The sequence below is a fragment of the Rissa tridactyla genome, chromosome 13, assembly GCF_028500815.1.
Source record: "Rissa tridactyla isolate bRisTri1 chromosome 13, bRisTri1.patW.cur.20221130, whole genome shotgun sequence".
Classification (NCBI taxonomy): domain Eukaryota; kingdom Metazoa; phylum Chordata; class Aves; order Charadriiformes; family Laridae; genus Rissa; species Rissa tridactyla.
The window spans coordinates 10,736,117-10,750,237 of NC_071478.1; the positions used below are offsets into that span (position 1 = coordinate 10,736,117).

Here is a 14,121-nt window from a genome sequence, read left to right on the forward strand (position 1 = left end):
TTTCATACTCCCCACATATGTACACAATTTAAATGCCACCGAAAATGCTGTTAATATTTGTAAATGCGCAAAGCAGTGGTGTGTGTCCTCTGGCTGCCCACCAAGAGCCTATTTATTGGCATAGTGCAGGGCTGGAAGGGCACATATGTGAGAGGGTATGTGCACATACCCCCCCCCCCCCAATAAAAATACACAGAATTTTCATCTTACCAGCTTTGGTGCTCCTGTGCCACGTGACGGTAAGTGCCCTGTAACTCCCAGGCTGCCAGGAGCCAAAGGGCTGGGACTAGCACACAGCTGTCCCCTCTTGTACACTGCAGGGCTTGCACTTGTTCCTGGAGAGGATGATAATTAAACCAACTGCTATCTCAAGTTTACATTTCAGCTATTTGGAGTTAAAAAGACAAAGTTGGTAAAATGACTTGTTGCCCAAGGCAACAAAGGCTGCTCAGCTGGCAGAAACCCACACAAGTCACCGCCCAGCACTTCAAGCCACACACTCTGCAGCAGCACGGCCTACAGCTGTTCAACTGAAGAGACAAGAAAGAAAGACTGACCAGTCATTTTATTCAAAACTTTTAAAAAGTTAATAGACAAAAACTGATAAATTATTCTCATTGCATGAATGAGAGACATCACCATGGTTTCCTCTTGCCCCCACAATTAGTACTACACAACAGTCATGTTTTGTTCCCTACTAGCCCCATTTTCCTTGAAATCATCCTGACGTAGCAGCCCTGCATCAACCACACACTCCGCACACCGTGCCTGAGGGCTGTACTATGCCTGGGGCTGAGAAAAGCCATCCCACAGACACTTTTCCACCATTCAGGCAACAGTAGTTTTAAGCAGCAGTTTGCTCCAACACTGCAGAACCTCTGACCTGAAGTATCGCTACCTGGAACTCAGTATTCTCTGCTCTGAAAGCAAGGTATCGCCAGTACATATCAATGGGAGAAAGCACTCAAAAATGTCGCAGTCAGTAACTGGAATCAATAGGAGAAAGCACTCAAAAATGTCGCAGTTGGTAACTGGAAGTACTTGTGGAAGATGATTGCTGCTTTCCTTCCATCTTACTGCTACAAACTCATCCCTACATCCTTCTACAGACCAACTTTTAGTTAAAGGCTTTACAAGACAAAAAAGCATCGTTCAGAATAGCTTAAGGTACTTCCTGAGGATGGAGGAACACTTAATAAAAGTAGTAGTTAATTCTAGCACCACAGCTCTGAGGCAAATGGGTTTTTTTAACCCTCTTTTTGCTTTATGCTTACAACCTCCAGGCACAGTTTACATGAGCTTTTTTGGGGGGAGAGGGGAACAATGACACAACATATAAACATACATCCTCAACAGCTTACAGAAACTGAAGCCTTATCCCTTTGTCCTTTTAACAGCAGAATACCCTGTTTGTCACGTCTTCTACAAGAGTTGGAACAAGCTGGCTCATCTTCAGATTTTAGTTGCAGTGTGATACAAGGACTGTTCCTTCCAGTTCCCACACCAATTGCTTTCCTGCACACGAAAAATACCCACAGGAGCAAGCTTTGGTTATAGAAATTCAGGGGCCGGGGGGGGGGGGGGAACTTCAGTGCTCTTGCAACTGCTGAGCACACAGACATTCAGTCTCTTTGTATTCCACAGCTCAGCCTTGGGTTTTGGGGAATACTTGAGAACTGGACAGTGTCAGGCTCACAAAGATTTCTTCTTTTCTGGACTGAAAGGCAGATATGAATATGTATGAAGGAGGCAAAGGGCTAAAGGACATTTTTTTAAGACAGCATCACACCCCAACATAACCAATAAAAATGTAGTGGTACTGTTGCTGAATGTACTAGTGCAAAGAGACTAGAGGCAGCTCCTGGACAGCCGTCAGTTTTTCTCATTCAGGTGCGTGTGATTTTTTCCGGAGGCATGAAACCTGTGTCACCCAGTGTTCGAAGTGCCACCCTTCCATTCGGACGTATCACCAAGTGAGTTATGCTGCCATTGTTAAGAGACATTCGCAGCCAGCCTTCTGGGGGGAACTGCAATGCTCTTAAAAAAAAAAAAAAAAAAAATCATTTATAAACAGTTATATTAAAATGCCACTCACAGCATCACCTTCTGCTCCAGATAAGGACAAAAAAAAAAAAAAAAAAAAAAGAAAATTGTTGGTCATTCTGCAGCCTGCATGCAAATGCCCCCACCATCCGCCCTGGAAAAAAAATACTTTTCTTGTGCAGTTGATATGAAAAGGCAGCATTGATAACTGGACCAGTGCCAACAACACACTTGCATAAGCAGAGTCCAGCAGATGGGTATGATTATTGTAGACAGGATTAATTCAAATCGACAGAAGGCAGAAGCTCTAATGTAGTCAGGTTGCTGGGAGCACTCTGAGCAGCCTCGTTACAAACGAGACAATAGACAGCATAGGTTGAAGTTGGTCAGTGAGCCGACAGCAGCAGCAGCATAGAACCCCGCGTGGTCCAGGACACACGGAGCAGACAGCTCACACCCCAACGGTCTCCTCCACAGACCAAAGGCGTAGGTGTCAAACAGCACACTTTTACACACTCTTTTAGCCTTATCAACATGGGTAGGTATGTAACAACAGCAGAGACGAGGCAGTGAGACAGGATTTGTTCTACTTACCTATATGTGCCTATGGAAGAAATTCACCAGAGCTACTTGCCATCAGCTGTATTGTTCCCCACAAGTGGCAAGAAAAAGTACCTTGTGCATTTTGTATAAACACAGTATCACAGCAAGTCTCCAGCTATTCTAAAATTCCTAACTGAACAGCCTCAGCAGGTCAATCAATTGTAGTAAACAGCTGGAGAAAATACAAAGTTGTCTCAAACATCTTTTGCATCAGATACTAAAGAATAACTTGGGTTTGGCTCTATGACAGTCTTTTAGAAAGGCTAAGAAATTAAGTAACAGCTACAGTCAAGCTAGATTCAAAGGGAATGCTACATGGATTGCGTTATCAGATAGCCTGGAACAAAAGGCACAGGGAGAAGTTAAAAAGAGGGAAGAAAATGCAAACACAAAGAAGTAGGCCGCTACTTCAGAAAAAGCCTAGGTAGCAGCAAGAAGATCTCTTTCGGCACAGGAAAGAATATTCTGTTTACCTGATCAATATTTTTAAGTATAGCAATTTTGAAGAGCTCTAAAGCAGTCCACAGAGCAGTCAAGCTAGCATTTACCTAGCTCAGCTAAATAAAGCTAACTGAAATTGTTGTAGGTATTGATCAGATTAAAGTTTAATCACATATGTCCCACTCAAGACAAATTATCTTACAGACAGGGCTTTGTTGATAGGGAAGAGGAATAAAACAGACTCAACTGACTGGATATAGAGACAGGCAAAGATACGGAACTGTTTTCTCCTTCATGAACAACCCTAATATTAGTGGAAAGATCCACTCTCCCCTCTAATCCAATACTGCGTGTTACCGCAAAAACACACTTGAAATACAAACACAACTTGAACATAATACAAAAACTTCCATTGGTGAAGAATTCCCAAAACTAAATCAATCTTTCATTATACCAGATCAAATTCACGTCACCTCAAAAAGACGCATCCAGTCAGATGTTCTATTTGTTGTCTTTTCCAACAGTCCACACGGGTATTGTCCTCAGGCTTATGGGAAGCAGAAGCTTATGATACTAAAGAGACTGTTCAGATGTAAATAAAAGGTTTTGAGCCTCACCAGTTTAGCCACTTTCACTTTAGAACTAGAATGAAAGTGTTCCAATTTTCAGATTTGTCCTCTATCTGCAAATGAACGCTGTGATGAAGTTGCAGAAGCAGCTGCTCACATTGCAGGCCCTGATTTCCAACCACTTCTAACAAGCCAAATCAACCCAGCAGTGTCATACGCCAACAATATGCCAGTAAAACTATGACCTTTCAAAGCACACAGATGAACACACAATCCAAGACGTACCTGCACACGATATAGCGGATCACGTTGGCATGGCAGACAAAGATCTCGTAGCTGTCTTCTTCCTGCTTTGCATCAGCTCTATGAATGAAGTTTCGAAAAGCAGCTTCAATTCGAGCTCCATCTTCGTAATACTGCTAATGACACAGAGTTCAGAATGAAACACAGCTCAGAGTAGCACATGCCATCGTCTGCATGTGCCGATGGGCTGCGTCTTCTATAGAGTTCTTTACAGGGATGCGCATTTGAGGCTGAATTGATACTTAAGGATTTTAAGTTATTTTAACTGTTCTGTACACTTACTGGGGAGGAGAAAAGTGTGCAGTTATCTAAGGTCTATAATGAAAAACATCATCTCAGACACTGCAAGTCAATATAAAGTATATTAAAGAAAACAAAACAAATACAGAAAAAAAAAACAACCACCAAACTTTAAGTAAAAAGTTACCACAGCTTCTGGTTTCCAGTGAGAGACCGGAGGGTCTGGTTCTATAGGTGCTCCCTCTCTCAGCAGGTCAGTGCTAATTTTTTTGACTCCTGAAATATTAAACAAACATTCAGAAAGTTGTTGTTACTCCACCTACCACTGCAAACAGACCCACAACTCTACAATCAATACATTTTTCATATTCTTTCTTCAAGGAAGTCTTCCTCTCCTTCCTGAAGGCCATTTAGATACACTTCCTACCAAGGTGTGTGAGTCTCTCCAACACAACTGTTCTGTCATCAGCAAGACAAAGTTTATTCCAAGTGAGAGCAGCCAGATCAGCCTGGCACAGGAAGTTGAGTCTCCCCAGTCTGCTGCACTTTGAAGAAATACACTTGCAAGGATGTTAATCTAAATCTGTACGTCAGTTAACGCTTACCGCTAATTAATGCTAATGCTGCACTTTTGATATTTAATATTTATATTAATATTTTGATCTCTTACTCTGAGGAAAGAAAGATGGTGTAGATGGGGTGGCATTGTGCTTGTTTTGGGGTTTGAGGGTTGTCTGGCATTTTTTGTTTTGTTGTTTTGGGATGTTTTTTTGAAGCAGCACATTTAATAAAACAAACACAGAATGGTTAAGAGAACTCCCATTCAGCTAGTCATACCTGAATATCTGCTAAAATACCAGACAGAATTATGTACAAATACCTTTAGTTTAGATCCTAGTATGTCTGAACAGCAAGAGGAAAAAAAAACCAAAACAGTAAAACAAAACAAAACCACCAAAAACCCCACAACATCCCCAAAACGCACATAAATAAAGCACGCCCATTAAAAAATCCCTACACCTTTGTGAGCATGCCACATCTTCCCCTGCTCACAGAACAGCACAGAACACAAGGGCCTGTTAACTAACACAGCAAACATCACTACAAGAACTGCAGTTCACGATCATCTTCTCTCCTGCGCTATTGCCCCCCGAGATTGAGGGCTGAGCCAAGCGTGATGACCTGCAAGTCTTTGCTTTGCAAAATGCCTAAGTGAAGAGCAACCAGCAGAGCTCTCCTGCACAGCAGTAGGTACAGGTAGCAGCTAGTCACTCAGAGGGGCAGATCCCTCTTGTATTTTTAAAGATGAACTGGAAACATGCAGCATTAGGGTTGTTAGTTTCTTTGTTAGTTTCTTCTATAGACATATTCAGACAGGGATGGAAGTTGACTAAGTAACATTTCAACCTTAAAGACAAGCTTAGAATTCTACTGGAAGGAGTTTTAAGGATCAGAAGACAATGACAGATTAAGGGAATTCACTTACCTGGGAGATGTTTGCTTATAATTTCAGTTGTTTCAGTTGCTCTAGTCATGGAGGAGTGGATAATCTGATCAAATTTTAATCCCAAACTCGCCAGCCTGTGTCCTGTCAGTTCAGCCTGCTCTCGACCTTAAAGATGATATTCATTATATAAATTGGTGACGCTCATCTAAGCGCCTCACACAAACCACTGAAAAAGTTGTCCAATAGACATAAAAGGTCTCCATCAATGTCATTGTTTTTCCTTTCAAAAAGTAATTGGAAAACATTTTTATCAGAGTCACTACTTACTCACATCAAGCTTATTAGCTGGACAATTTCAAGTCATATTTCCATCAGCAGGGTTGGGTTTTTTTATTAAAAAAAAAGAAAATAATCAAAACTTACTCAGAGACTTTCACTAAAGTATTCAATATCCCTGGCTAGCCCCATCCCCAGGGAGCCACTTCCAATAAAAGATAGTGCTGACCCAAGCCATCTGCCACCTCTGTCTTCGGGAAGCACAGAAGAGAAGACTGTGTCAAACTCAGACCCAACAGGGCGTTTTTCATAAAGGTAACGTCAGCTTGGAACAGTTAAGAACCACAGCACTTAGATACCCCAGGGAAGGCTTTACTCCATCTTTCAGGTAGGTAGGTGAAAAGGCAACAGTTAGTTTAAGTAACTTAGGCAACGCATGGCATGAGACAGAATTAAGAATATACTTTGTTACCACTTTAAGATAGCAGCTTCGTCCTGAAGCTACCATCTCACTCCTGTTTGCACACTGGTGATTAAGACTTGGGGGGGATGAGGGGAGGTGTTTACACGAAACATTTGTCACCAGACTTCTAAAACCTCAAGCAGCATTGCACAACAATAATCCTCCCCCCCTCAAAGTAGTGTTGGCATACATATAATCAAGAAAGTGTCCACTGTTTTTTAAGTACGCTATTAAGATAATACTAATTAGCATTTAAGACCTAGTCACAGGATCAATGAATTAAGATCAACACAGACAGAGGTTACCCTCATTTCATGCAACTGGTAAGCAGTATTCCCAGAATCAGTGCTTAGTAGCATAAGTGAAATGTATTTAATTATAAATACTCCAACTGAAAGGAAAGTCAGGGGCAATTTTATTTTTTATAAATCAGCAAATTAACTAACAGGAATAGCTTTTAAAACGAAAACTATCCCAAACTTAGGCATGCAGCTAAGTTTAAAAGCTCAGCCTTGAGGAATTATGTAAACTAGCGTGAAAATTTGCTCAAGGAACCTTAAGATAACTTGGAAGTTTCCTTTGTGAATTTTCTTTACAACCAAGTATGTTTAGAACTCTGTAAAGCAGATTTTAATGTCTGGATTTAGAGGATCAAAAATGGAAAAACCAAACATTCATGACATCTTTCTGCCACAAAGGATCCAGAAAGTGGATTAAGGTTTGGCAGTGAGACCCAGAACAGAGGTGAGTTACTGACCTGTACTCATCCGACAGCAGTAGGTGAAAAACAATTTTCTCAAAACGCAAAGTACGATGCTTCTAGAATACATACCAAGTGGGGTCAGAGTTCTGTCTTTATCAGCCCGGCCATCCAAATTATATTGAGAATGACGGATAAGGAATATGTGCCTGGTGGCTTTTGCTTTGCAGTGATCTAAGCGCGAGGCAAGTTCTTCTTCCCCAGTTTCTTCGTTTTTTTTTTTGAGGTTGATAAGAGCCAGTGGTTCACGTCTAAACAAACACATTTAAAACATAATTTTTAGATAGGGGAGATTAAAAGGCAGATAAATTTTACAGATTTTGGGTTTCCTTGAGGAATTTTACAGTCTTGCCTCAGTTCTAGATATAACTGACATACTAAAATTGACTATTTAGCCATTTATATTGCAAAACTGATTAAACCATTGTTCGAGAGATATAAATAAAAGCCTGCATTAAAAAAAACAAAAGTTAATGCTGTAGGTTAAAAGGTGTATCTGACACAGATAAATTTGCTGTTTGGCAACAGCCACCCCTCAGTTAATTCTTGGGGGGAAAAAAGCAACAAATGCAACAGAAAAAGTTAAATCCTAATGCAAACAGATGGTGTACACTAAAACACATGAAAGCTACAGTCTGTCTGGACAAGAAGATTATAAACACTAGCAGAGATTTTATATTAATTCCTGTTAATTCAATAGTTGTTCATCGGATTTTCACTCAGTTTCAGTCACAGTAGGGTAGGGTTTTTGATAAGAAAAAATAACCACGAGCGATATCCAGGAAAAGGGGAAGAGGTGCTGACTGAACATAAGGGAAAGAAAATGTTACTCCAATTTTCTGCAGTGCATATTGAGAATTATTTTGTACTTTAAACCGGGTCATATCAGGTCTCTCCAGTAACGCTTTTTTGTTGTTCAGCCTGGCATGTTTATTTATCCTTTCATCTTCATCATTCCCTCCCCTCATGCCACTTTAATCTTTCTTCCATCTTGTCACACTGCAGACAAGTCTCCCTTTCTGCACACCATAACCTTCCCTCTTGCACATCACCCAGTTGATCCGGTTCTGCAAGATGACAGCAGGCACGGAGGCTCTTCCCCTCCCTCCCCCAGTACCACAGACCAGTGCCACAGGTTTCTTGCTGCCAACACTGCACTATCATCATCAACACTGTCCAAGCCTCCCATAGATTGGTTTTCTGGTCCCCTCTCTGCACTGATCCTCTACCCCATCAATACAAATACTTTTGCTATGTCTCTCCACCTTAGAGGGTAAATCCTTTCCCTTCACCTCATACCTAAAGAACAGTTAATTTATTTAATTTGTATCAGATCTCACTTCTTCCATTATTATAATTAAACTTGTTTCTTTATTTGTTTTTCTTTTTTTTTAAATCAAGAATATAATTTTTATTCAGTTCGAGACAAAGTAATCTGGTCACAGAAAATTGCTGCTTCACATACCTATTTCTACAGTTCATAGCAAGATTGGCTTTAAAAAGCCTTGCATCCACTTTGCTTTAGTAAAAACCTGATTTCTATTAAGCAATGAGGCTCAACACATTCCTCAAGCTGTTGACAAAGTTCAGCAAGGCAATAAAAATGAAACAATAGTCTAATAACAAGAAGTTCCATTGCTGTTTCATAGGATACTTCTTTTGGTTCAGTAGAAACTATGTTGCTGGAAAGGTACATTAGGAAAACCGAAAAAATGTCTGAAAAATCCAAGTACGTTTACATACATTTATAAATGTTATACACATTTGTGTATTTATAAGCCATTTGACACCTTTACACGTTAGAGCGTTTCTGCCAATGTCATCCAAAAATCAAAATTAAGACTTCAACCAGGTATAGCCAAAGTCAAACCACACCGACTGGGAGACACCAAGCAGCAGAAAACTAAAGCTGATCTGCAATAATGTATTTGCATAATACACTTCCACTGTTTGCACACTATGATGGATGGTGATATAGTACACTATCCTTAACTGCCATTAAGTGTTATCTAGCTATATTTGTTCAGGCAATTTTGACAGTGACATCAGTTATAGCACAATCTCTACTTCCTGAATTAGTTAAAAAAAAAAAAAAAAAAAGAAACGTTACAAGAGTCTGAAAGTACTTTAGAATCCCTGAAGAAAATCAACCATTTAACAGCACCACAAAGGTCTGGATCTGCAGTTAAACAAGTAGCTTTAGTATCTCCCTCAATGTAACTGCGTAACCAGATATACCTTCTTTAATGAAGGTTTTATTTTTATAATTAGGTGTACATAGCCCTGTTTATATGAGCATTTGATTCTGTAGCATCTCAAAACCCAAACCAGGCTGAATTATACAATAAAAATCTGTTGGTGCTTAAGTTTGGATTTACTGCGATTAAACTTGAGCCTGACAGAAGTCTCCCTGGGGAGACAATTCTACCAGACGGAAGCTAAATGAGTCAAAGCTCAATACAGATCTTTGCACGTTCTAATTAAAGATCAGAAATATGTAGTTAACCCTAGGGTGATTGCATTTCAACACCATGACGAACACAATTAAGTTAGGTTCAAGGCAACATTACCTTTACAGGGATTTAAGAACACTAATTGCAGTTCCATGGCCAGCACAAGCACCAGCAGGCTCCTCAGAGCACTCGGGTGCCCCAGAACGCCAAGAATTTCCAAGAATTTCCAAGAAATTCCTCTCTCTTCTGCCCTGAGCAGCCCACCCGTCCCCTCGCGCCCCCTTCCCTCACCACAGCCGCCGCCAACAGCGGGTCCCCGCCGCCCCTACCTGTCCCAGTTGCTGTCCCAGTAGCCGCCGGTGCCGGCGGGTCTCTCGATCCAGCCGGGAGCCGGCGGGCAGGAGGAGGCGGCGGCGGCGGCGGCGGGCGGCAGCAGCAGCAAACCCGGCGGCGCGGCCGAGGCGGGGGGAACGGCGACGGCGGAGCCCCCCGTCCGCGGCTCGGCTTCGCCGCCGCGGGCCGGCTGCTTGCTCACGGCAACGGCGGAGAAGAGGACGGAGCCCCCGGCCAGCCCGCAGGCTGCCAGCGCCAAGGCTCGGCGGAACGACATGGCGCCGGCGGCGCGCCGCGTGCCCCCTCAGCCCCGCCGCCGCGCGCCCCGCCCAGCCCCGCCCCTCCGCGGACGGAGCGCGGCGCGGGGCAAGATTCCTCCGCGAAGGCGGCGGGCAGGGATGGGGCGGGCGGTTCCCAGGAAGAGACGGGGGAAGCCGGCATTTAGGGCATGCGGACGCCCGGCCTACAGCGTCGGCCTCCCCACCTCGCCCGCCCGAGGGCGGCTCCTCCCTGCCCCCATTCGGGCCATCTTGACCGGCAAAGGGTGGAAGGGATGGTCCTGGTGGTCCCTTCCAGCCCGGGGTTCTGGTCTGTGACTGACGAGGAAGCTTCTTTCAGGAGCAAGATCTCGGTTTGGCTCCAGCAGCGTTGCGTTGCGCAGGAGAAACGATGTGGTCAAAGCGGAACATTAATTACCTGTAGACCCGCCATGGTACTTACTGTCTTAATAACCCCACGACAGAAGCCTTGGGGAAAGAGAAGCGGAACAGAGCCCTTTTTTTTCTGAGCTGACATCCAAAATTCAGCACTGATTGCTACCTGTTAAATTCAGCAGTTTGCAAACAGTGACAGAAATGCTGCTGAACCTGGATCTCGGGATGCTGGTGTATTTTACACATTCTATTATTCAGCCTTTGCATATTTAATTACGCATTCTTATCATGCCCGTGCACCTGTTGAAGCTTTGCCGCCATACCCACACTCCCCACACTACAAATCCAAGTTACTCCACTCCTGTGCCCGCTGGGTGGAAGGTTTCCAGCAGCCAGGTTTCAACCAGTGCGAGGGCCCCCAGAAGGATCACAGAGTCCTCCCACTCCCACAGGCACCCAGCCGCCCGTCCTGCTCCTGCTCCGCCATCGAGACAACAGGCCCTTGGCTTGGCTGGGCTTACAGCAGAACGACGAGGATGCCGTGTCTGTCACAAAGAAAATGGTCCTTCTGCTGAAGAAGGCAAAGCACTCTCCAGCTCTCCCAGCTGAGTGTCTTTCCCCTGTCCACCACTCCGTGTCTCTGTCTCACACACACATGGTTCAGATGGAGATATCCATCTGTCTCCAGTACAGGTCCTTTGGCTCTCGGACGTTTTTAGATCAACAGTGGCCCCCAGGGGCCAGACAACTGAATCAAAGACCTTGATGAAAATTTGCTACAGACTAGATGGTTTTTTCCCCTCCTTTATCCTCCTTGCCTGCCTCACTCTATATTTAAGCTACTCAGCCTTCTGTTTCTTCTTATACAGCTTTAAAATGTTAATTCAATTATTTTGCTTTAGTTTATCTTGGAACTATCAGCCCTTACAATAGAGGCAGGAGTGTGTATTTATACTGTGTATGTTCCTTCTTATCAAGAGCCCAGAAGGAAAAAATTTAATTTCGGAACTTCACATCCAGTTCCTCATAAATAGCACAGTTGTTTTTCCCCAGTTCTCAGTTTCCTAGCTTCCTGCAAATGACTTCTAAATCTTTTCCCCCATAATACCTTTTCTCTTCTATCCCTCATAATTAACACTCATTCTCCATTAACTGTCCCGCTGACCTCTTTCCCAGGAGCCTCCCACTAACCTGAATCCCAGTTGCCCTATTTGACCTCCAACGACTCACGGAAGAAGAAAAAAACTGCACCAGACGCCATCGTCCACTTGGGGACAGGCTGAAGCCGGACGGGACAAATAGCGGAATTCCTATAAATCTCTCAGTTGCTTGAATTGAATTCTAAAATCATGTGGTTCAGCTGAAACTTCAGTGCTATTAAAGGTGCATCAATTGGACAAATATCCGACACTTGAGGTCAAAATCCCAGTATAGACAGAGGCGAGTTTGTCAAGTGCACAACAGTGGCACCAACTCACACCAGGGCTGAACTCAGCTCACCACCACAAAAATTTGAGACTGTTGTTAAGCAATAGTCAAAATTGCTTCCTCAGCAAAAAATGTATTGCTGAACATCTGGGCAATCTCATTGTGCTAGAAAATTAAAATGGGTAATATTGATTTTTTTGCCTCCATGCTGCATTTTGGATGTCATTCTTCTGTGATAACACTTTACCATCAGAAATCTCCTGTGCATATGCTCCCATTCTGCAGTTTATTTTTGCTTGGTTTAGGTAGTAACGCATTTATACAATTTATACGTAAAAGTCTTTTGAGATTACTTTAGATTTTACTCAGTAAAGCCAAAAATGTTATTTTAAATTAGATTATGTTTACCGGTTTTGTAAAAATTGCAATTCAATTAGGTTAAAAAAAATTTCTAAAAACAATTTGTCGAACATTACCACTAGCTTGAATATAGTCCTGCATTACATTAATAACTATTTAACTTCTTGCTCTTTATTTTTTTTAGATACATTCATATTGCTACTATTCTAATCCAGTTTTATTGTGTTGTATTTCATCTCTGAGCAGAAAATCCACCTAAGAGGATAACAACCTACTGATGGTACCCACTAATGGAATTGTTCTATTAGCTAAAACAGTAAACGCTTGTGCTACTGATGCCCACTGGTCCAATACTCAGGGATGGTTCCCAGGGGTTTATCCCATGCCAGTGCTAGATGCAGAGATACCCTGGAGCAAGGTGCGGAAGGTTAGGGTGGCCTCTTAACTATGTTGTGACCAGAACAATGCAAACCAGAAATTCGAAAGCCAGTACGGTTGGCAGAAAAGTCGGTACAGATGTGGCCTGACAAAGGGTGCTGCTTTCCCCTGGCAGGCAGAAACACCTTGCGGCAAGAGCAGGAGCAACGCAGCCCTCGGGGTTAACTTCACTACGTGAGGAATACCAACAACTTCTGTGTTCTGTATGGGACCTGGATCGCTACCTGGATGAGTCAGTGTTTGGATGTTTTACCATTAGCTACAGGGAGAGCAAGGGCAGGTCTCTAGCCTACAATTGGCAAGCAAAATTTATGAACTTTCAGGCATTTTTTTAAACAAAACAAAGGACATTTGAAATGAGGAAAATGTGGTTTTAAAAAGCCTTTTCCATGACCCCAAGTGCATTTACTCACCATGTATCACCTTTCCCAATGTAAAAAAAAACCCTAATAAATCTGTAAATTTATTCTCAAAAAGAGACAGAGAAAGAGAGAGAGAAAAAGGAAACATTATGTCATTTGATCCAAATGTATTCAGACATATACCGTGGACTTACTCCTGGCCTTCTTAAAGGAAATACTGATGTCATCCTGGCCCGCTTCAGACCCAGCAAAATTTAAATGATACACTAGTTTAAGCTTTTGGGTTATAAAATGATGTTACTTAAGCTCACTTAATACATTTTTTTATAGAGCAAGAGAAAATACTGCTTTTAAGCAACTTTAGTTTGTGTAACTTGACCAGTTAAAAAAATAAAAAATTTTGAAGCAGATACCGGCTTTCTGACCACATCAGTGAAGGGTAAGCACAACCACGCAAGTCCTGTGTTGGTTAAATACAGCACAAAATTTAGGGAGATTTTGGCATGAAAGAAAGTCTACACATATATATGTTAGCAGTGATTCAGATCTTGAATTTAATCTAAGTCTTGTGAATGACCCAGTAGAGGACCCTTCAAATCTCTTTTGGCCAGAAAAAAATGAGAGAGAAACTCATTTAGGATGAAAGGCTTGTCCCCTTCCCCAGACATACTCTCTATAAGCATATTTAAAACTAGCCTTCACCTTACCTAGAGCACAGAAAGTCTTTACATCACAGAAGAGTAATCCATTTCATAATTTTACACTCACAGTCACCATCTTTCTATCTGAAATAGACTGCAAAAAGTTTCTTTGTGCTGGGCATCACTGGTAAACTGAAGTATCTCAAATTCAGCTGTAAGGAACTGCTCTTCTTTCCTGGGACTGAATCTCTTTCCTTATTCCTTACTCCTTACTAAAGAGGAGTAAGCCTCTTTAGTACACCGTGACT

At 42.4% G+C, this 14,121-nt stretch overlaps 1 protein-coding gene across 2 annotated transcripts; it reads right to left on the reverse strand.

Moving 5' to 3' along the window:
- Positions 1-546: 546 nt before the first annotated feature.
- On the reverse strand, positions 547-10,252 carry PGAM5 (PGAM family member 5, mitochondrial serine/threonine protein phosphatase). Of its 2 annotated transcripts, none has more exons than XM_054219094.1 (6): positions 9,928-10,252; positions 7,218-7,396; positions 5,686-5,811; positions 4,387-4,475; positions 3,942-4,072; positions 547-2,037 (listed from the first exon to the last, which is right to left on the reverse strand). In XM_054219094.1, the coding sequence occupies exons 1-6, from the start codon at positions 10,206-10,208 to the stop codon at positions 1,887-1,889; spliced, it is 957 nt and encodes a 318-aa protein (XP_054075069.1). In that variant the 5' UTR covers positions 10,209-10,252; the 3' UTR covers positions 547-1,886. The 2 variants fall into 2 exon arrangements, with proteins under 2 accessions (XP_054075069.1, XP_054075068.1); XM_054219093.1 differs by having other exon boundaries at positions 3,942-4,075.
- Positions 10,253-14,121: the final 3,869 nt, after the last annotated feature.